General features: G+C 31.8%; 2 protein-coding genes across 2 annotated transcripts in view; one reads left to right on the plus strand and one right to left on the minus strand.

Annotated features, from left to right (window-relative positions):
- Window positions 1-14,069, plus strand: part of LOC106469314 (unconventional myosin-Ie-like) — a 59,300-nt gene extending 45,231 nt beyond the window's left edge. The window contains exons 19-26 of the mRNA XM_022397801.1: window positions 1,581-1,640; window positions 2,584-2,669; window positions 3,337-3,486; window positions 5,601-5,749; window positions 7,698-7,883; window positions 8,677-8,872; window positions 10,039-10,214; window positions 12,476-14,069. Coding sequence (XP_022253509.1) covers window positions 1,581-1,640; window positions 2,584-2,669; window positions 3,337-3,486; window positions 5,601-5,749; window positions 7,698-7,883; window positions 8,677-8,872; window positions 10,039-10,214; window positions 12,476-12,552 — 1,080 coding nt within the window. The 3' untranslated portion in view covers window positions 12,553-14,069. The remainder of the gene's footprint in view (window positions 1-1,580; window positions 1,641-2,583; window positions 2,670-3,336; window positions 3,487-5,600; window positions 5,750-7,697; window positions 7,884-8,676; window positions 8,873-10,038; window positions 10,215-12,475) is intronic.
- Window positions 14,070-15,631: 1,562 nt separating this feature from the next.
- LOC106469315 (chondroitin sulfate synthase 1-like) lies at window positions 15,632-22,834 on the minus strand. Its single transcript, XM_013929805.2, is given in 4 exon segments — window positions 15,632-16,543; window positions 16,546-17,568; window positions 19,916-20,765; window positions 22,778-22,834. Coding segments are annotated over 3 exon segments (2,316 nt in total). The 5' UTR covers window positions 20,732-20,765; window positions 22,778-22,834; the 3' UTR covers window positions 15,632-16,066.
- Window positions 22,835-23,739: the final 905 nt, after the last annotated feature.

The following is a 23,739-nucleotide window of genomic DNA, read 5'->3' on the forward strand; positions in this document are numbered from 1 at the left end:
CATAAATATATTGTATAATGTACATAAATATATTGTATAATGTACATAAATATATTGTATAATATACATAAATATATGCAGTAGAGACAATATATTTATCTTTCTTGTTACAGTAATTAATATTAACAACAGAGTGCACTTTTATACTCTCCAGTGCTTGGTCAAAACTGTTGTATCGGACATAGACTTGGACAATCAATCAGAGTATGAATGAACTGTAAGCATTTTAAATGTGGATATTCCAAATATTTGGAAGAATACTGTGGACATTCAAAAAAATGTCTGAATAGATTTTATGAAACTAAATATAAAAGGAGAACTCAAGGACACTACAAAGGAAGGGAAAACAGTATATTTTGGACACTTAAAAACAGATACAGAAATCGTGAAAGAAAAGAGATCAAACGAACAACAAGTAAAGAAATTTGAGGATGGTATCTAACAGAAGATGGGCCTGAAGATTTCATAGTACACAAGAGTGGCTCAAGATAAACAGTGTTTGTGATCCATTGCAGTCAGTTTCTATAACAGAGATGTCACAAAATAAATGAATATCTCTTTATAAGAAAGATGATTAACTTGAATTAAAACTCTACCTCTAATCATTCAAGTCTGTCATATTCTAGTGCCTCTGAGCTTACCTGTACATCACCTTGTGGCAGATAAGAAAAACAAAAAAAGTGTTTCCTGTAAAGTCGCATGATTTTCAATGGCTGTAAGCTTATGATATCTTATACGTTATTGGTTAAACCCACTGATATCTTATACGTTATTGGTTAAACCCACTGACATCTTATACGTTATTGGTTAAACCCACTGATATCTTATACGTTATTGGTTAAACCCACTGATATCTTATACGTTGTTGGTTAAACCCACTGATATCTTATACGTTATTGGTTAAACTCACTGATATTATTGTGTATTAAAAACTAAAGTTCCAAGATAATTTCCTTGTTTTATGTGTTACTTATAGATATTTTTATTTGTTATTTTTTAGAAAACAGTTAATAACACAAGCCTGCGATGGTTTTATTGTCTTGAAATTTTTACATGTTCTACAGTACGCTGAATCCGAAAATGATATCCATTTTTCTCCATCATGTACATATTTTTCACAAAACGGCATAACACAACACATAGAAGAAAGACCACAACACGTAGTTTTGAGACTAAAAGATGTAGAAATCACAAAAAAAAAATCAGGATGAATGAGGATGCATATTCGTTTAACATCAATGTTCATCCCTTTTCTTCAGTTTGTTAGTATTTTTGTTAACAAACATTATAATAAAAAATTTTCAACGTGGTAAACGAAATAATGAAAGTGACTAGAGTGGTCTGATTTATGTACCACAATAGAAATACACTGATGTTTAGAAGTACAACAAAGAGATTGTCTTTGAGTTATCTTTGAATGTAAGAATATTATGATGGGTTTGACAACATATATTAGCATTATGGTATAATACATGGCTGTTAATTTTCACCTCATTGTTAACTTGCTAAAGTTAAACTGTAACTGAAGATTAAACACAGATGAAGCTGCTAAAAATAATTGTGGTTTGAAATTTTTTTAGATCACAAAACGAGATTTGGTGCTAACACAAAAGTGTCTTTACCTTATTGGAAGAGAAAAGGTTGGTATAACTTTTATTTTAATCTCATTTGGATTAAATTAACTGGTTTTGTAAGAGTAAACTTGTGTCACTTTTAAACTTGTGTCACTTTTAGTGAAATGTAATTGAAGCTAATAGTAAATTTCATAGTCCACAGAATACTAGTGAAAATGTTGTGTTTAGCTCATGTTACATATATTTTTGTAAATACAGATATTTTTCTTTTTTAATTCCATTTTGTAAAGTGCACTGTTCAGTCACTTACTGTGAATACGGCCCTGAAACTGTAAGATTGTATGTAAAAATATTAATCAATATATTTTATGTTACAATGATTAAAGAAAGGAATTTGGTTTCAGTTTCATTTTATGTTATTAATATTTTTTCATTTAACCAGTAATATAAGGCAAACTACTTTAGAGAATCGATAAAGAGCAAGAAAATATTTTGCTCATATTAATCATTTTGATACCTTTGTGTATTCGTACTGAAAGTCTTAAAATATTCACAAAATATACATAATGATTTTAGTTATTTTGGTTCTAGGGTAGCAACTGCAAAAACATACGAAAAACATTTTTGTTAAAAGAATATTTTAATTGTTCTGGAAATAGGTAATAACTATGGGTGTATCAAATATAAAAGGAAACAAGTCTTTGAAATGTGAAAAGTGTGTAATATCACAAAAATCTGTAAATCGCTGTTGTAGAAATGTGTTCATCCAACTTTCACAAAGGTTAAATTTGCAAATAATATAAGAAAAAGATGTCAGTCTTCCAAAAATGTGTTATTTTCTTGTTTGTTTTATATAATTTGAACTTCATTCTGTTATCATTATGATAATGTTGTTATTGGTGATTTTTCTAACAATTTAATGAATTTATCACTTTTCTTATGTTTAAATCCATAAAGATTTATTGTTATTTTGCATAAAGTGAAAGATTGTTAACTTCTTTCATGTTAGGTTAAAAATGGACCTGAGAAGGGGCTTGTGAAAGAAGTGATTAAAAGAAAAATAGAACTTGAAAATATCAGTCAGATAGCAGTTAGGTACTTATTTTCTGTTTCATTTTCTGTGTGTACATACGTTAATTTAATGTAAATCTTATAAAGTTCTAAAAAAGTTAATTTTGCTCAAACTTTGACTGTTGTAAATTTTTTTCCCTTTGAACATAAAATTTTCCATTAACTCTGTGTCACTATTAAAAAAAAAGACATTATAAAGATTAAAATGTGTTGAAGTTAAATGATTCATTTTAACTATTCATGAACAGAGTTTACAACTTAATAAAGACAGGAAGGTATTGATCAACTTACGTGTATGCTAATTACGGTACGTTACTGTGTGCTTTAGTAATGTATGGTGTTTGTTTTGTTTTTTTCACAACTTTAACTATTAATCGTTTCTTGCACTGCAGTTTTATTTGAAAGAACATACCACATGACTTCTTCGTTAAATTAAAATTGTTTAAATAAAATAAAAGACCTTAAAAGAAAAGATGAATCTTTCTGAGCTAGTTGTTTCTAGATAATTTTTTTGCTCACTCAAGAAAATGTTTTTATAGGGAACACTAGCAAAACAAAAATGCATTCTGTTATTGTAATTCAGTTTTTACATCACAGGTAGTTGTTTTATGAAACTACTTAGGATAGGAATTGCTAGCGAAAAGTTTGTTTTATACACCGGTAAGTGATTATGTGGCACTCCCTTTTGCAGCACACGTCAAGATGATCTGTTAGTTATTCAGGTGAAAAATGACTATGACAGTCTCCTAGAATGTATGTTTAAAACAGAACTGTTGACTATGCTTGACAAAGCCTTTCACAAGAAGTTCGAGAAAGCTTTACCTCTGAACTTTTCTGACAGGTGAGAATTACAACTAAGGTGTTTAAAAGGAACAAGTCTGATATCGTGATTTTAAATGTTTTTTATATGGAACTTTATATGTGTATGTTTACTAAGTGAGTTAATAACATGAAATGTTTATTCTCCAAAATATAGAAATTGGTCGCTAAAGCAATCTATTATTTTTTATTTATTTGTATACATATATATATATATATATACAACACACACACACACATATATGTATACCACACACACACATACATACATACATACATATACATATATATGTATACCACACACACACACACATATATATATACACACAGACATATAATAGTAATAAATATATAATTACGTAATGAGAACCTAACACGTGTAAGTCAGCAAAACTTATCAACAACCACAAAACAATGAAGTGTAAATATTTTAAAATGTAATCCAAAAACACACAAAGAGAAAAAGTCTCGAAACAAATACCAAAATCCATCATGTGAGGTGTATAACTGCATATGGCATGTGAGGTATACAACTCCATATGGCATGTGAGGTATATAACTCCATATGACATGTGAGGTGTATAACTCCATATGGCATGTGGGGTATATAACTCCATATGGCATGTGAGATATATAACTCCATATGGCATGTGAGGTGTATAACTCCATATGGCATGTGAGGTATATAACTCCATATGGCATGTGAGGTGTATAACTCCATATGGCATGTGAGGTGTATAACTCCATATGGCATGTGAGATATATAACTCCATATGGCATGTGAGGTGTATAACTCCATATGGCATGTGAGGTATATAACTCCATATGGCATGTGAGATATATAACTCCATATGGCACATGAGGTGTATAACTCCATATGGCACATGAGGTGTATAACTCCATATGGCATGTGAGGTGTATAACTCCATATGGCATGTGAGATGTATAACTGCATATGGCATGTGAGGTATATAACTCCATATGCCAAGTGAGGTGTATAACTCCATATGGCATGTGAGGTGTATAACTCCATATGGCATGTGAGATATATAACTCCATATGGCATGTGAGGTATATAACTCCATATGGCATGTGAGGTATATAACTCCATATGGCATGTGAGATATATAACTCCATATGGCATGTGAGGTATATAACTCCATATGGCATGTGAGGTGTATAACTCCATATGGCATGTGAGGTGTATAACTCCATATGGCATGTGAGGTATATAACTCCATATGGTTATTACAAATTTTTGAGCTAGTAAATTTTTTTTGGAACAGGTGATATGTAAGGTCAGGTTTGTAGAAAGAAATGTCTAAGGCATTGAGTTTATATTTAATAGATGTGAGAAGAAATATTTTCCATTCACAAAAGTTAATAAAAAGTTATATACTATTCATGACGAAATAGGTTTTTGTTTTGCTTTTCTTTTGGCATGATTTGTATTTGCACATTTTTGAATTAAGTTTTGAAGTATATATGTAAACAGTTATTTTTCTATGCGTTTTTTATCATGTTCTCCTTGCATTGTTTTCCATATAGGTTTTTACAGTTCTTATAATTTTCATTGGTATTAAAAACTCAGAACAAACTTCAAATACAGAAACACTTTCACCACATAAATAGAATTTATACCTACTTTGGAAACACGGTACGTTAGTTTCAGGGAACTGTGGGGATCGTAAAGTTACAGTGTATATCTGCATGTACCTAATGCTTTTATAAAATATTTGGTAGTTTATGTTGTAATGGGTGCCTATCCTGTTTTTATTCATCTTGTAAGATTAGAAACTCATTGTACAGCCTCTGTTTTCTGTATGTGATAGCATGCAGTTCCGTGTCGATATTCATCTTGTAAGATTAGGAACTCATTGTACAGCCTCTGTTTTCTGTATGTGATAGCATGCAGTTCTGTGTTGATATTCATCTTGTAAGATTAGGAACTCATTGTACAGCTTCTGTTTTCTGTATGTGATAGCATGCAGTTCTGTGTCGATATTCATCTTGTAAGATTAGGAACTCATTGTACAGCCTCTGTTTTCTGTATGTGATAGCATGCAGTTCTGTGTCGATATTCATCTTGTAAGATTAGGAACTCATTGTACAGCCTCTGTTTTCTGTATGTGATAGCATGCAGTTCCGTGTCAAAAAGGAGGGATTTGGAGGAGGAGCAACAAAGCAAGTTAAAGTTTCAGCGGGTCAAGGAGATTTTATGGTGATGAGGCCCACTGGGAAAATCCTTTTGGTTTATATTGGTCCTGGATTAGCAAAAGATACACGTAAGTCATAACTTTTCTCAATACGATATTTTTTTATGTGTTCATATGAATCAAATATAAAATTACGAAGCTATGATTACTATTTTCAATTACTATTGAGACACTTGCTGTTGCTGTGGGGAAAGAGTACAGTTAAAAAAAAAAAAATTTCACTGTAGTTATCAGTATATATGTAACAGTTGGACCTTCAGTTAATAATGAGATATTCTGTAGAATCTACTAATAGACAGGATAGTAGATACAGGAGGTTAATATCATTTTATATGAATAATTTATTTATGCTAATGCAGTGATATCTTGCTGAAGAAAGTGAGCCAATACACCAGAGGCAGTTTGTAACACCTGAACATATTTAACAGAAAATTATTGGCTACTCAGTAGCACCACAGGTAGACTCATGGTTTAAAGATATGATAAGTATTCATAAAATGAAATAGTATAGAGCCAAAGGAAAGAACTTTTAAGGAAGGGAGCTTTCAGTGTTCTCTATAAAAATAGAAAGCTACACCTTCATCTGCTAAGTGAAAACTCTGGTTATCAAAGAGAATCTTCCAACCCCCCCTTGTGGTGAAATCGGGCTCATCTTCTACAGTTAATGAAATGTTAAATTAGTTTATGAAATAGACAAAAACTCTCAAGCTTTCAGCCACATCTCAAAATTATCAGCTGATTCTGTGATAAATGTGGGTGAAGAAATTGGAATCTCAGTTATTTCACTTGACCAAATATGTTCGTAAAGTCATCCATTGCAGCTCCAAAGAACACTTGGTTACTTATACGTGTCCTTGGCAGTCAATGATTATATACTATGAAAAATCTGTTTAAAGTTTACCAAGATATTTGGTCTAAGACAGACCTCGTCATGCTTTGCAGAAGTTTGTTCAATGAAATTATGTTGTTGAACAGTGGTCATCGGATTAAGCTCAATCAATAATGGAACGAGTAGTTCTCAGAACAGCATAAGATTTGGGACATTATTTTTATAAAGTACAATTAACTTCGGTATATGCAAGGGTGGGGTCTTCCACTAATTTCATCTTGTATTTTATAGTAAAAAGTATTTTTCCTTGTGACAATTCATAGCACAAAGTTGCATTTTTTTTATTAAATTGTTTTTGAGAAGGATTGTTTTTTAAGTTAGAGAACCTTCCTGATTTTTTTTATGCCATCGTGAGAAATTCTTTAGACAATTTGATTTTAAAGTTTGCTGGGTCACAACAATGAAGAGACAAACTCAAATTCCACAAGATAAAAACTGTGGTTATTAAATGGTGAAATAAACATTCATGATGTATAATGGTTGTTTCTTAACATTTTGTGGACATCAGAAACTTCATGGCCAAAACCCAAGAAATTCTTTATATATCCCATTGTGTCTACTGTGAACTTTACTTAACACTTTCTATTTTGATAAGTTTTATGTCTGTTCAGTGCATAGCAGGGCATGGCTTATTGGTCAGCCTGCCAAACTGTAAGTTCAAGGGTTCAAAATTATGCCATGGGAGTATTATAAGAGTGAAAGTTAAATCCCACTATTCCATTTAAGTACCCCAAGTCAACAGTGGGAGATGTTGACTAGCTGCATTCTTTTAGTCTATCAGTTCAAAATTATGATCAATTGTTAACCCAGATAGCCCTTGAGTAGCTTTTCACAACTATCCAAAACAAACAAACAATACAGTATATGATAAGATTCATAGCCAAAGTCTCTGGAATGTTTAGTCTACTGTGAATTATACTTAACATATTTCATTGTGATGTTTTTCAGTTTATAAAAGAATATATATATATGTATTTTTTGATGTAATATATGTACTCAGGGTTATTTCTATTTTCAGTTCTGCCTTGCTTTGTACTTCTTTTGTAACATGTTGGAGTTTTTTTAACAAACAGACTGACAGACAGTCACTGTCAAATTCTAATAATTCTTGGCCATCTTACTCATTAGGGCCAGGACTTCGGCAGTCAGTAGACCATAACTTAAACCAGTTTAAATCTTCAGCAAGAGGTCCACTTAATGTACAGCCACCAAAACACACGATGCCTACATATCAACACATTAGACGAGCTCCTCCGCCTCCTAATTTTCCACCACCTCCTGTTCCTGAGGAAGAAAGAACATCAGCTATGCATGGTAATAATAATAATAATTCCTGTAAATCTTCATGCTCCATTTTTGAGGGTAGTTTAAAAGTTCTCCCCTAACATAAAATAAGCTACTCTTTCATGTCTTATTCTTTTGCTCATGAGCAGTGCTTACAATTGAATTAATCTTATCATTCACCATTTTGATAAATTAATACTGTTGGACTAAAAATAATTTTCAGGTTTAGTAATTTTAAAAAGAACAAAATGTGCAGATATCAGCTAAAATAAGTAACATAGATAAAATAATTCAACAATAAAATTAAACCTTTAAACACTAACATCACAAACTAGGGAAACTATTAGTAGACGGATATTTGTAACTTTTTTTTAATGAAATAAAAGTGTTTCTAAACTAAGAAAGCACTTGCACTAATAGCTTATGTACATCAAGATTCTACTAGTACCAGCTAGTGGTTGAACAAAAAGTTGATGTATATCACACACATACATATTATCTGAGTAGGCCTAAATAAATAAAAGATTTAGAAGAGAAATTAACATAACGATAATTATTTGTTTTTGTTTTTTTAACATGAGAATTGTTTTCAATGAAATGTATTTCTTATCATAATTGAAAATGTAATAGCCAATTTTATTTTTGTATATACTCAACAACTTCCACAAAATACATTATAGGAACTTTAGTTTTATTTTTTTTAGGTGAAAATTAAAGGTATGAAAATTTTTATAACTTATCTAGTATCACAGTGATGACATTTCTGAATTATTCAAAGGTGTTTAGTTATAATTTCTTAAGTTACTTTTATATTTACTTACAGTTCCCTCTACTGGTGCTGAAGGAAAAGTACGAAGTACAAACACCAAGCGTAACTCCAATACAGCGCCTTTTTTACCCGAAGGATTTACACAACAGATTGCTCACCGATTGAATCAAGCTGTTATATCAAGACAGACAAGTGTCTCTAAAGAAAACCAAGGTATCCAGCAAGGTTTACCAGATGCTGGAATTTCAAGGTATGTAATTTAATCAAAGTTTATTTTTGGCTTCACAACTGTAGGCATGAAAGATTAAGTAAAAAATATTAGAACTTGTCATCGAGAAGTGGTATACATTACTCAGCTTTTGAAAATTTATAAATATCTCAATATAATTCCCAAGAATTTGACAAGAAAGCTTTTTGTTTTTTCATTAATATGATGTTTTGTAACTGTAAAAGATGGAAGTTTGTTGTAGTAGTTCTAATGTTTTATTTTTTAGGTGTTTGATTTCTTCACTAAATGTCACATTGTTGAATACTTCTACTCATATTTTTAGTTACATTAACACTGTGTTGCAATATTCTTAGTGAAATTAAGAAACACTATACCTAGTATGCTGCGTGAACTTAAATAGTGCATGAAATATTAAATAGTTAGACAAACTAAAATTTTAAAAATCATCAATAGTAATAACAAATTTTAATTAAAAACAATACTGGGTTTTACATGTTTATTTGATAATAGTAACACCATCATTATAAAACATTATGTTGTATGATACATATTTTCATATTTTGAATCAGTTGATAGATCATTAGTTAGGCCACATTTGGAGTATTGGACTCCTTACCTTGGAAAGGGTTCAGAGTAGGGCTAATATGATGATACCTGGGATGGGAAGGTTGTCATACGAGGATAGGTTAAGATCTCTTAACTTGTTTTCTCTTTAAGGAATTGATAGTGCATCATCCTGTTATTGTATTTAATGGTAAAAACAGTAGGACTACGGGCCACAAACGTAAATTTTGGCAAGGTAGGAGTCATCTTCAGCTAAGACAGTTTTATTTTTCTAACAGGGTGATTGGTCTTTGGAATGGGTTGCCTTCAAATGTGGTACATGCAGTTAATTTACGGGAGTTTAAGGGAAAGCTTGATGACCGTTTGAATAATAAGGGCTGATTTTGAGTTTAATTCAGTGAATAGAATGGCATAGCTGGACCAAAAGGTCCCTTGTTGCTCTTTAATATTATGTTATGATTCTATTATACTCCAGAAAGCTTTAATAATAAAATTGACTGTGGGTGTGCCTTGATGTTTAGAAGAGTGTATCCAAGAAATATTTCAAATATATTTTAATTTATTCGCCTAAAAAATGTGATAAAAACATTTTTTTTGGTAAATTATTTATTTTTTCTTTTTAGGATTAAGAGACAGAGTATGAGAGAAAACAAACCTCCACCAGGTGGAGGAAAACCTAAGCCACCAACAAAACCTAAACCTGCTTTGCCACAGTGTAGGGCACTGTATGCTTATGATGCACAAGACACTGATGAACTTTCCTTTGAGGCTGGAGTTTTGATCAGCATTGTAAAACAAGGTGAGGTTAAAGTGAATAAATACCACTCGTCTACTTACAGAACTAGAGGTAATATGGTAATTTGAAAGCAGTTTTTCTGGGTAAAGAGGTCTTTGAGCTAATAAGTTACACAACTATTTTAATGAGCATTAATTGTGACTTGACTTGCAAATGATAAGATAGCTGGATGTTATCTTCTAGTTTATTTCAAGAAATAAGTGTTCTCTGTTTTAAAATTTATATATATATATCAATAATCATGTGGTAACATTATTCTTATAGCAACTAATACTTAATAAACTGATTAATTAATAAATAATTAATCCCACCAATTTAATTTTATAAATTTTGGATGAAAAGTTTAATTTTTAAAAGCCCAGCTTCTTCAAATCATAAATATGATGAATACATTTTAATACTAGCTTTGATTTTATATATTTAGACATTATAGGTACACTATCCTACCAAAAGTCATGGGACATGGGTAGTTATGAATAAAACATGTCTTTATTCCAAGAAATTAATAGCGTGTTAGCCCGCCTTTGGCCGTAATGACTGTTTCAATGCGTCATGGAAAACTGTCTACTAATTTCTGGTAGAAAGTTGGTGGTATTGTGCTTCACTCATCCTTTAAAACATTAGTAAGCTCCACTACTGAAGGGGGGGGCCGTCTAATTCTGCATTCCAGTTTATCCCAAAGATGTTCTATTGAGTTGAGGTCGGGGCTATGTGCTGGCAATGTTCCGATGTTATTCTCTTCAAACCACAAGTTCACAATCCTTGCTTTGTGACATTGAGCATTATCATGTTGGAAGGTACCATAAAACTGCCACAATGTAGGACACACAGAATTGTTCAGAGCATCAGTGTAGGACTCGGCATTCATTGATCGATGAGCTGCGACCAGTGGACCTAGTCCATACCACGAGAAGCCCCCAGACTATGATACCGCCACCTCCAAACTTCACTGTTGGGACAACACATTCAGGTAATAAGCGTTTTCCAGGCATTCTTTATACCCAAACACGTCCACCAGACTGGAAGAGCATGTAGTGTGACTCGTCATTCCACAGGACCAAATTACATTGATCCAGGTTCGGTGTTCCTTGCCCCATGCCAATCAACAGTGTATATTTGTTTTTAGCATACAGCTCCCGATGTGTCGTGAAAACACTCATAAGATTGCCTGTGGCTGCTCGCATCTCCAAACACAGATTCTATAGGATCTGATTGTGAGATGAGGTAATCAGCCATCTCAAGGCGTGTCGGCTCTTGTAAGTCAGTATTTTACGCCTACCTTGTTGTTTCTTGGGCTCATTGTCACCTGTGGACTGCCATATCTTCAGCATGTTGCCAATTGTCAACCTGGGAATGTTTAATTATTGTGCATTATCACATACAGACATTTTCCCTAAATGACATCTAATTATCCTTTCCCCCCCCCTGAAACTCTGTTAGCTTATCGTTCACCGTAAAAGTTTAAAATGACTTACAAATGAACCACTGATCACCTTTATAGGCCAAACTATTATCATATTTCATTGTCACACCCATTTTCCTGCAATCAGAGATGTGTCCCATAACTTTTGGTGGGATAGTGTACATGTCAAACTGTAACTTCAATTCTTAGTAATAAAAGGCTGATTCACTGTAGTTTCAGCACAGGGTAGTCAGAGGATAGGAACATATATTTTTAGAAATCATATATATAATGGAAAACAAATTCCAAGTTTTCTTGATGTTGAACTTCAAAATTCAACTTTTTGAAGAGTTTGTTTCTCCAACATTTATGATCCTTCCTATTGCAATAGTCCCTTGGTGGGTCAGCGGTAAGTTTACGGACATACAACACTAAAACCTGAGATTTGATTCCCCATGGTGGAGATAGCCTGTTGTGTAGCTTGGCACTAATAAATGTTGTATTTAAATTTTATTTTCCAATTTATAATAAGAATAAATCACACTCATTTTGAAAAAAGTCCAACAGTGGATATGACACGCACCTAAAATAATATGTTGGTATAGAGACTTTTTTTTTCTTTTTTGTACGGAGTTTGAAAAGCACTAAAATAACTATATCATGTCTTTTTAAATTCTGTCATATTTTCAAAACTTAATTCAACTTTGTAAACATATTTTAAAAATTTTTAACCAGAATATTTTCATTGAGTTGTTGAACCATATGAAAGTCGATCTAAATGTTTATGAATTAAGGTTTATAAATTGTGAGAAATGATAATCATGAAATTATTCTGACTTTTGATCAACTTGTGCTTCTTTAGATCCCTCTGGATGGTGGTTAGGTAAGCTGAAAGGAAAAGAGGGACTTTTTCCTGGAAATTATGTGGAGGTTTTGTAGTAAACTATTTAAATAACATGAAATTAAAACACATTTAGTGTACTTAAACGTGCCTCACTTACAATGTATCACTTTTTGTATTGATATTATTGAGGAGAAAATTGAAATTTTCACTGCTTGTGCATTGTAATAACATTTTTTTTAGTGGTGATTCATGATTGTGATCAGCCTAGTGAGGTTTTCATTTGTAAATTGATTGAAACTTCTTAGCGTGATTAAAATGTCTATTTTCCTGTTTCTCGCAAAGAAAATAAGAATGAACATTCCAGCAATGTGTTTAAAGGCTTTTTCACTGTTGATGCCAGAGAGATAGAAGTATTTTGTAGCATCTATAAAAACGTGTCGCAACTTATAATTCTGATGTGAACAGTTTTTATGTGTCTGTTAACACGTTTTCCTGAAGTAATGTTGGTAATAACAATATGTGAATATTGATTGTATAATAAGAAATGTATTACTTGGCCATAAAAGTGTAACTTTAAATGATAATACAATAAAGCAGAAAAAAATTATATTTTCTAGTCTTAGTGACTACATCCAAATATTTTTATTTTAGAAGTCGAAATGGATACACATTATTTGTGATTATTAATTTATTTTTCCTTTGATATATTTTTTATACTTTTTCTGTGAGTACACCTACTTATTCTTCATATAATTAAAATGAATATTCAATACTTTGATAGCACTTTACATAAAAATGTGCACATAAATATAAATATTACACCATTGAATATCTTTGTCTAACAAACGTTACAAAAAAATATTCGGCTAATATATATATAAATTGGTTGAAAAAATAGATTTTAAATAATTTTACTGCCACTCTTCATTATAGATGGTTCTTCTTTAGTTTTTTCTTGTAATGTCTTCTTTGTCTTTCAGCTTTGCTCTTTATTTGTAATAAGTTTTTAAAAAGAAACATTATGATCCTAATGAGATACTTATACACAGAAAAACCTTTTAAACGAATAAACTAGGTGCAAGTTAGCTAATGATACTAAAAGTGTCTTACCTTTTAGTGGTTAATTTCATCAATTCTTTAGATAACATCGAGGATGTTTAATTAATATATTCAAATATTTGGACAAAATGCTAATAATCCTAATTTTTTTATTGTTTTAAAACTTTGGGAAAACCTAAAAAATGCTCTTTTTTTAAGTGTCAACCTTTCTGTGACATCTGATCAAAACCCTGTGTTTACCAGCTCAAAAATCTATTAAGTAAAATTTAGAAACAGTTAAAATAAGTGCTGATTTGATGTTAGTTAAGATTAATCAAAAATGAAGTTTTTTATAATATACAGTTATTGATTTTTAGACCTATTGTATTCAATTTTACCTTCAGAATTGTGAGTACCAACTGTTTGATTTTTATTTAAAATGTAAACACATGTACTGGAGTTATGCGATTTTTAAATTTAGATTTTAAGTTGATAAACATGTAGATAATTATCAGATGTATTGATTTTGAGCAGTGGAAATGTAAATCATGAGAATAAATTATTTATTATAAAATTATGCAGGCCTTATTCACAAGTTGGCATATTAATAAAAAATTAAATCTTAGAATCATTTTCAATAATTTATAACTGTTTTAAAGGAAGACTAAGTTTTAGAACATTAGTGCTGTATTTATTCGGTTTTCATCAATTTTGTTTTCCTTGAGCTAACTATTCCACTGGATGGTTTACAAATAATTAAAAAAAAGTTTTTCCATAACCCACAGTCAAACCACAACTTATCAAACTGTTAAAGTAATGGAATATTTATTAGATAAGAAATAAGATCTCCTTATATTGCAGGCCAGGTGTGGCTTAGTGGTTACAGTGCTGGACTGTGGATCAAAAGTTCAAGTTATGATAGCCGTGGGCATGTCCTGAAAGTAACAGTCAATTATTTTATTTAGATCAAACAGCTGGACAAAGCCCTTACATAAGCAAATTCTGCTCACTTGGTGCCTTCCTTCTGGTCAGTTGGTTCAAAATTAGGGATGGCTATACCTGAACCATAGGAGTATCTGACCCAACCATTTAGCCCACAATTGCATAGAGTGGAGCTCGTACTCGTAACTCTCAGTTTCTCTTTATGTTGCTTTACAAATAATATTGTATCTTGCATAACGGAGGATGACTAGACATGTAGAGAAGTTGCGGAAATAAATTAGGCACAGTTATACAACAGACTTTGGCCTTTATTTTTGTGGGCAACTTTAATTCCTCAGAAACAATAATTGAATTATAATTGTTGGTATTATGTGAAATACATATTCCACAGATTTTTAAGTATTCTTCAGTTGCTACAGATCCAACCCAACTGACGAGTGTTGGTACTCAGTGAAAGTCCTCTTTGGCAGTGCTGTAGGACACACATTTCTCCGATGTCTATTTTTATGCACCTCTCATTGAAAATCGGTAACAGACTAACTTAAGAAATTGAGAAAATAAATAACATGCACTTCACTTTTGTTAGGCCTAAAAATTTGGATATTTTTACACCTCTACAATGAAATATTATAAGTCTGCAATCTACGTTTGTTAGGCTTAAAAAAATATGTTGTTGCTATAATCCTTTGAATTTTACACCACTATAATATACAGATGCAAAAACCAATAGAGATCACTGGAGGATTAAATTTTTCACGTATTCACTGGCACTTAACAAATGATTGATATAACTAAAATATCTAAGTTGATTGATTTACTTATAACGTTTTCTTGGGCCTATATATAATAGGTGTTATCTAAAAATTCTATTGGATAACCAATCTGATATACAACTCAAGCAAATATTAATAACTTGCATTGTTTTCCTGATACTGCAAATTACTATGTTTATGAACAACAGTGTGTAAGTAGATACATTTGAAGCTTTGGTAAGCGATCTAAGATCCAATGGATATACAAAGAACTACTCAAAAGATTTTTGAGGCCTGACTGATCAATTCCGAGTCTTTCTGGATTATTTACAGTTATCTTGAAATGAGTTTTGTGTTAAAGATAATCATGACATCACTTTTGTTTTTCAGAGATTAATTTGACACAAGTTCCTACAACGTTAGAATATAGAAATTATCTGCATTATACAAATTTTATTCTTATATAAAATACATCAAGTTGTACAAAAATATACTGACACAAGAATTACAAACATCAAGCACTCCAACAATGATAAGAGAGAGATCCAAAAATAGTGTATGATGTTGAAGAAAACTGATCGCTAGTATACTGGAAAAAGACTTGATATACTATTGCTAAAAATTTTAGGAACAAAAAATCATTAAATATCTCATTTCTTGCTACACTGCTGCCTAAATTAAAGCAAAAGTGTAAATAAATACAATATATATATAAAGGTAAATAAAACATTATAAACTTTCATTACTGACCATAAACAGATACATACGTAAAAACAATAATAAACTAAAATGATGTGTTATATAATACAAAGAAAATTTCAAACATTAAGAATGAGATACTTTCTTTGACAGGCCACGAGAATCTTGACTATCAGGATTAGTCTAGGAATTGTTCTGGATTGTTGAATATTTTTTGAGCCAAGCTTCCCTGGGAACCTAAACTTGATAACTTGCTACCAATACACATCTGGAATTGTGTTACTTGCAGTTGAGAATCGCATTGTATGTCATGAAAAATGTGAATAAGCCCTGGGTCAGCTGCTCGAAAGACAGAGATGTTACTGTGTACCACTTTAGAATACAAATCAACATCTTCCTTGCCCCAACCATGAATTGTTGTATCCAGCCCTCCAACAGCATAAAGATCACTATTATACAAGCTTACTATCCCATACCCAAACTGTCGCCAGTAACCCGTTTCGTCATGAATGAAACTTGGTTTAGAATCCTTTGGTACAAACTGTGGACTATACTGACTGAATACTATAGGAAAGTACACTTGTTTTCCCTGGACTGTGTTTAAACGAACACGCTTTAAAACGTTTCTATCAAAAAACATATCCACATCAATAAAAAAAGAAGAGCATCTGAAGGAAAAAGTTTAGCACCAATCTCAAGAGCCATTGCCCGTGAGAACGAACCACTAGATTCTAAGAGCCTCAATGAGTATTTTGGATATCGTATCTGTAATCCCTGTAAGGCTGTCTTAGCGTCAACACTGTCACCGTCACTCATACTAAACAGCACAACTGCCAATGTTACTCTTTCTCTGTTCTGCAAACAAACCTCTTCAAAATTTGATAAAAATCTCTGAAATATTGGAGTTCTACCAGCTAATGGAAGAATAAAATTGATTTCTGTAACTTTGTTTAGTAAGTTGGTACTAGAAATATCAGATTCTGAAGGATCCTCATTCCTCATTTCATCTGTAATGTACAATGAAGCAATTTCTCTTATTTCAGGCTGAGAAAATGTTTGTTGTAAATATGCATGACGACGCACTGGGACAGTCATCTTTCTTCCCCTGTATTTCTTGTATTTCATCATTAGATCAAGAATGTAGTCTACTCCATAAAGTGGGTTCACTCTTTGATAGCCATACAGGATATCTTGAAACTCAATGACTCTTCCACGCTGTTTTGAAAACTTATTAATCATTTCCATCATTTCCATTACAGTGTCATTTATAGCTGTCTGTGTGTAGGCTTCGATCCGTCTCTTTGGGTTAGGATTATTGGCAGAATACATGTGCTTACTGAAGAAATCCCAAACCAATATATCTTCACGACTTTTTGGATGATATCTATTTAGATGGGGATTCACTCCCAGCTGCTTGGTATGACAAAAGCCGGTGTCATTCAGAGTTAAAGAATCATTTGTTTCCAATAACATATTCATGTTCAAGATATCTCTGTGAAGAAGTAAGGTCCGATACCGCAGCTCCTGCGACTGTAAATGAAGGAAATAGCTGTGAAGTCGATATAAGTATGCAGGTTGTTTGATAGGATGGAGTGTAATGGCTCTATGGACTTCTTTCATTTTCAGTCGACCCATGAAAGTTTCTTCTCCGGCAAAATTCTGGTAGAAAATATTCTGCATCTACAGAAATAATAACACTGTTTATCTTTTTCACAAAAAACAAAATTATTTCATTGAAATCTTTGTCTAGTTTCACTTCAGTAACAAAAAATGGTTTAAATAATTAGATCATGTTAATCCCAGCTTTGTCTGCATCTTAATTCATCTTACATGAAGCATTTTGTCAATTACATAGTTGATCATTTTTCTGTGATACTTGTAAATAATTTAAAATAACACTGAAGCACTTTGATTTTAATGACTGAAAACAGATGCTGAGTCTCTAACCACCAGGTGGGGGTCTCCACAATTTAACGTTCAATCATTAGATCATTTTATATATCCAATAAGAGGTTACTCTAGAGAGAATATAAAATTTACGTACGTCTTAAGTTACTCATCGCTAGTCAACTCCTTTCTAAATGTAAATCTCATAATTCCCTGAGACACTGAAAACTTTTTATTTGAATAACATGTTCAAATCAGTTGCATTAAAAAACGAAGAAGAGAGAAACCGAGTTTACAACACTGATTCAAATAGGTTTACTTAAAAATAAAAACGTAAGAATCAGTAAACTATAAAAACTAACCAAAGTTAACTGTAACTTTCCGTATTCACATACACTAAAATTTGAATGGTATCAGACTCCCAGCAGTGTCTGCTACTACCGGCTATTAAAGTAGTCTAAATTTAACAAATTATAGGTTGAAAATTACTGCAAAAAACACTATTTTTAGTGAAATCTCTCTCGTGGAGATGCTATACGGTAATCGATCAAGTCTGATAGAACCAAATATGGGTATATATTTCAAATGTAGTTCTTCCCTTCTACCTAACAACTCAGAGTTATTATTTTTACACTGTAACTGAGAATATTAATTACTAATTCCTTAAGCTCTAATAAATGATCTCCCCTCAAGTAGTTACACATGAATTATTCTATTTAACTGAATGTTACATTTTAAATGATGATTGAAAAAATCGGTTTCTTTAAGTATACATTTTTTATAAGTTAAAGTTGCTATTACAGACTCTTTGGATGGTTAAACAGGTTTTAAAGGTTGAGCTTCAGGTATTAAAGATGCACTAGGAGACCTAGTAAAACAGACATTATGAGACAAAATATTCCACTGTAACCCTTAACAGAGAAGATATTTGGTCTAAGAACAAGTCTAAATGTGGACATAAAAAGCTTAGTTCCTACTTTTAACCAGGGGCGTCAAGAGCCAGCCCAAGCCCCGGGGTCATTGCCTCCCCATTCATTCTGTTTATTAACTTTTGCCGAATTTTCATAAAATAAATTTAGGTGACAACTTTCTTCATGAAAAAGCAGTAGCCATTTTAGCTCATTAAGTGGTATGCATTTTCTAGTGAGCTTTGGAATATCCCACGGCCAGGCTCCCCTCCCCTCAGCCCTGCTTTTAACTATAACATTTCATCACTGAGAAAAGACATTTTGTCTCAGAAAAAATCTAAACATGGACTTAAAAAGCTTATTTTATACTTTTAACTATAACATTTCATCATACAGTACTTCCAGCTATGTAACAATATTTTTTGGTAACAATACTGATTTTCTTTTTCTGTTCACTGGTTACTTTAACACGCAGTCTGTGAGTCAGGGACACATTTTTGGTGGACTGATTCCCAAGAAAACCTTTCCAGTATTCTCCTTTTTTAAATTTTCAACAGAGATTTGAACTCCTTGTATTATAAGGAACCTAAATAGCTCACCAGCATGCCCAAATTCACTCTATTTTCAGGGTATGAAGGAGTAAAACCCATACCCCCCCCCCCATTACACACATTGCACAATACAAGATCTGGTTCCTCAGCTCTAAAAAGCTGTTTTTCCATGGTTTTCAAGAGTTCTGTCAATATACATGACCGAGGAAGATTTAATAAAGCTTATTTGTCATTATAAAATAGCTAAGTGTGGTATCTACCTGTCTAAGTGTGGTATCTACCTGAAGTGAGCACTTGTACTATTTTGTGCAAGACGAACACTCTTTGGTCAACCATCTAAACTCCAAGGGTCTGTAAAAACATTACTGATAGGTGAAACCTTTTGGCAATAAAATGTAGTTTTCTTGAGGTTAAAAAATCAAGTTCTTTATTAGAGTACATTATTTTGGTTCTAACACGAATACCAGAAATCATGACACCCTCTGTAGCCCACCCAATCCCCCAACATTGGTCTCATAAACTTGTTAAATGTGTCAATGTTTTCCAAGACTGAGGATTGATACCAGTGAGCATGGATGAAATATCAATAAATAAATGACATTAATATAAGTAGATAAAGGCTGTGTATGTATATATTTATTTGTTATATTCAATATTGGAATGAGTTGGTTGAATACTAACCTCATAAGACCAGGTACAAGGTATACCGACAAATCTGCGTATACACCTTCCAACTTCAACATCTTCGTGTGTAGAATATAGGTGTTTAAGACAATAACGTATATGAGGTGCCAAAAGTCGTAGCGTCTCCCTACTCATTAACATTCCAGGACCACCCATACAAAAGTTTTCACCGTCATCAAGGCTCAGTTGTCCAAATTCTTCTTTATTCCCAAGTCCAGCCTGACCAATGAACTGAGCTTTACTACTGTTGATAGACCGTAAAAATTTTTCAAGCTTGTCTGTCCGAACATAAACATCATCATCTGCCCGCATGAACCATTCAAATTTATCTAGAAAGTGGTCATGCATGTACTTAAGCATGAGAAAAGATTTCTTCTGTGGAGGGTAAGAGTCATCAACTCCTGGTAACGTCACCAATGGAAGCTGTGATGATGCCTTCGAATTACTGCTAGAAAAAAATACAATTTTTCCTGGGATTGTTTTGCCCCAAGTCTCATAAACAGCTACTGCTCTTGAGTCAAGAAACTTTTCTGCTGTCATCACTCCTACGAAAAGTAATCGCTTATCCTCCGTCAAAGTAGTTAGATCTACAGGTGGGGCTCGCTTGTACACCACCAAGTTTCCTTGTTTATGAATAAAGCATGAAAATGTGGTTCCTTTTGGGAGAAGGGCATTGTGAAAATACAACGTTAGGAAAAAACCAACAAGAACACCCGCAATTAGACTTAAGACAGGATTTTTCCTTTTCAGTGAGAGTTGCCTAGACAGTCCAAAAACCCAGCTTCTGATTAAAGTTCTCATTGTAACCTGCATTTAGAAGACTTCCACAGCATTCCTATAATTCAATCTATGGTGAAGAAAAAAAGGCATGTCACTAAAGATCACCCAGTAACACTACTATGTTAGAGATGGAATAACAACCTTAAACTTTATAGTTCTAACTAGGAGTATGCAGAGTCATGTTTTCATGTTAGAAGTGTTTCTCAAAAATGGAATGAAATTGATAATTCTTTACATGTGTTGTTTAGTTCCAGGATAAACTGAAAAACAAATGATTTTTTGTGGAATGTTGAAATTGTTTAATAAAACTTCTTTCAAGGTTTATGTTTTCTTAATGCACGTTTGACTAGTTCTGAAATACATTTTTCTAAGAAAAACAAACATGTTCATTAATTTGTACTACAGAAAAAATGTCATGATACTCAATATCCCTAGGCTATGAGCAAAGCTACTTGCTATGCAAATTTATCCAGTAACAAAAATACTGTGTTAAATCATGTAAATTATTTAATTTCTGTAGTTCATATTGGTGTATAGAAGATATATTGTGTTTTAGTGAATGCTTCTGAAGAAGCTGTAAAGCAAAACATTAAGTGTCTAATTAAATAAAAACATTTTGGTGTTATAAAGTCATTTATTTCTAGTATTAATAAATCAAGTAAATTTTGAGCTGCCAGGTGAAAATAAATTTGTTTAAAAAAATATATATATAAATCTTTTACTTATAAAAAAATATATAAAACTCATTATTCCAGAAAAAAAAGGTTTATCATTTACTCAACAGTGGTATTAATGGTAAAGTAGCTAAGATAATTTTTACAAAAATAGTTTTGGCAATATCTTTATAATAAGCCTACTAAAAGCAATTTTCAAAATCACTGGGTATGACTAAATCAAGATGAAGAGCTAATGTTTCTGGCATGATGAAATAGGAAACAAAAATTAGTTAACTATTCTTATAAAGATGATTATAAATTACCAAAGCCTTATTTGAAAGAGACAACTAACAAAACACTGTCTTGATGAAAAAATAAAATTGTTTGTAAATTTAAATGCAAAATCTTATAAGGAATAATACACCAACTAAATCTGTCATCAGTAAATAATAATCATAGTGCTAAGATTTCTTGCATGATCACATAAATATTTATGAACAAAAAGCTAAAGGCATATAGCTTTTATATGTGAAAAACAGGAATATGTACTATATACAGGATGTAATTTCTTACTCTTAATTACCTTCATTATTTTTCTTCCTACTGCCTAACAGCTATTTCGTTTCAGGTTTTTACTTTCTAATGTTTCTAAAAATTTGAAATTCTATAAATCTGCAGGTGAGCCAAAATATAATTTTTTATAAAACAGGCTAACACTTGGACAAACTAAGAGGAATATAGAAAAGACCCATCTGAACTTAACATATTTTTTTAATTCAACTTTAGGAATGTGGGAAATAAAAAACCATCTGCAGTTAACTTATTTATTGGAAGTAAATATAATTTTTGACAGAACAGTTGTATAAGTATAACTTGCTACATGTTTGTAAATCTAGAACCAGAAATTTCAATTGGCAGAATTATTTTAGATTTTATAAAAAAAAAATTAAGTTTATTTTCAGACTTCTTAGTGCAATTTTAAGGGATAACTTGAAATTTTCAATCCTTCAATTTCATTGTCTATTTCAGTATTTGTTAAATTACAAATACGATATCACGTACTGCTTTTGAGCCTAAATGTAAATAAAATCAATTGTTACCATCACTGTCTCAGCCAAGAGTGTTATGCATTAGTTTACAAATAGTACTAGAGTAACATTAACAAAACAATATACAAATTAAGTTTCTGAAAACGAGTTACAACTTTGAGTAGTTACACTAGTACTACTACAACTAGTAGTAATACGGTTAAAAATGATAATTGATATTGCACACAATAACAGTATTACTAAAACGTTGTATCTGTTAGAGTGCTTGATTATAAAATTTGAATTTACAATAACAAGTGTCATAAAATAAAAATTATATATATTCTTTCATTAATTTATATTATTAGAAACAAATCACAAATATTAAAACTTACAAAAATAAGTTTCCCTCTGAATGTAAACGTCACACATGTTTTCATTTTCTCACTATGCCCTCTATCAGAAAAGCAATACCTAAAATAATAACAAAATTAATGAAAAATTGGGAATTTAAAACCTGCAAATAGGGATCGTAAGAAAAGTAACAAATCCTGGTTGGAGATACTGTAGACATTATTTACTCAAATTAGATACCCCTATTTTAGCTCCATGCTGTTACTTTGACTTATATATGAGGAACTATAGTGAAAAGCCTTAACGACTATTTTTATTTAATGCTTACTTTAGTCATATTCAAGATATGCATATAAAAACCGTGGGTGATATCGACTATATTTGATCTAGGCTCACTTTACTCATATTTATAATGTATATGTGAAGAACGATAGGTGATAGGCCTAACGTCTATATTTACTTTATGCTTACGTTAGTCACATTCATGATATGTATATAAAAACCGTGGGTGATATCATCTAAATTTAACCTAGAGTCACTTTACTCATGTTTAAAATATATATGAGGGACTATAGGTGATAGGCCTAACGTCTATACTTAATTTTTGCTTACTTTGCTGATATTGATGATATGCATATCAAAATCGTGGATGATATCGTTTAGATTTGATCTAGGTTTACTTTACTCATACTTATATTATACATATGAGTAACTATAGGTGATAGGCCCAACGCCTATATTTAACTAATACTTGCTTTTCTCATATTCATGATATGTATGTAAAATCCAATGGTGATATCTTCTATATTTGATCTAGACTCGCTTTACTCATATTTACAAAGTATATATAAAGAACTCTAAGTGATAGATTTAACGTCTATATTTGATTTATGCTTACTTTAATCATTTTCATGATATGTATATGAAAACTGTGGGAATATCGTTCCTTTATTGATATAGGCTCACTTTACGCATATTTATAATGTATATGTGGAGAACTATA

The sequence above is a fragment of the Limulus polyphemus genome, unplaced genomic scaffold, assembly GCF_000517525.1.
Source record: "Limulus polyphemus unplaced genomic scaffold, Limulus_polyphemus-2.1.2 Scaffold3421, whole genome shotgun sequence".
NCBI lineage: Eukaryota > Metazoa > Arthropoda > Merostomata > Xiphosura > Limulidae > Limulus > Limulus polyphemus.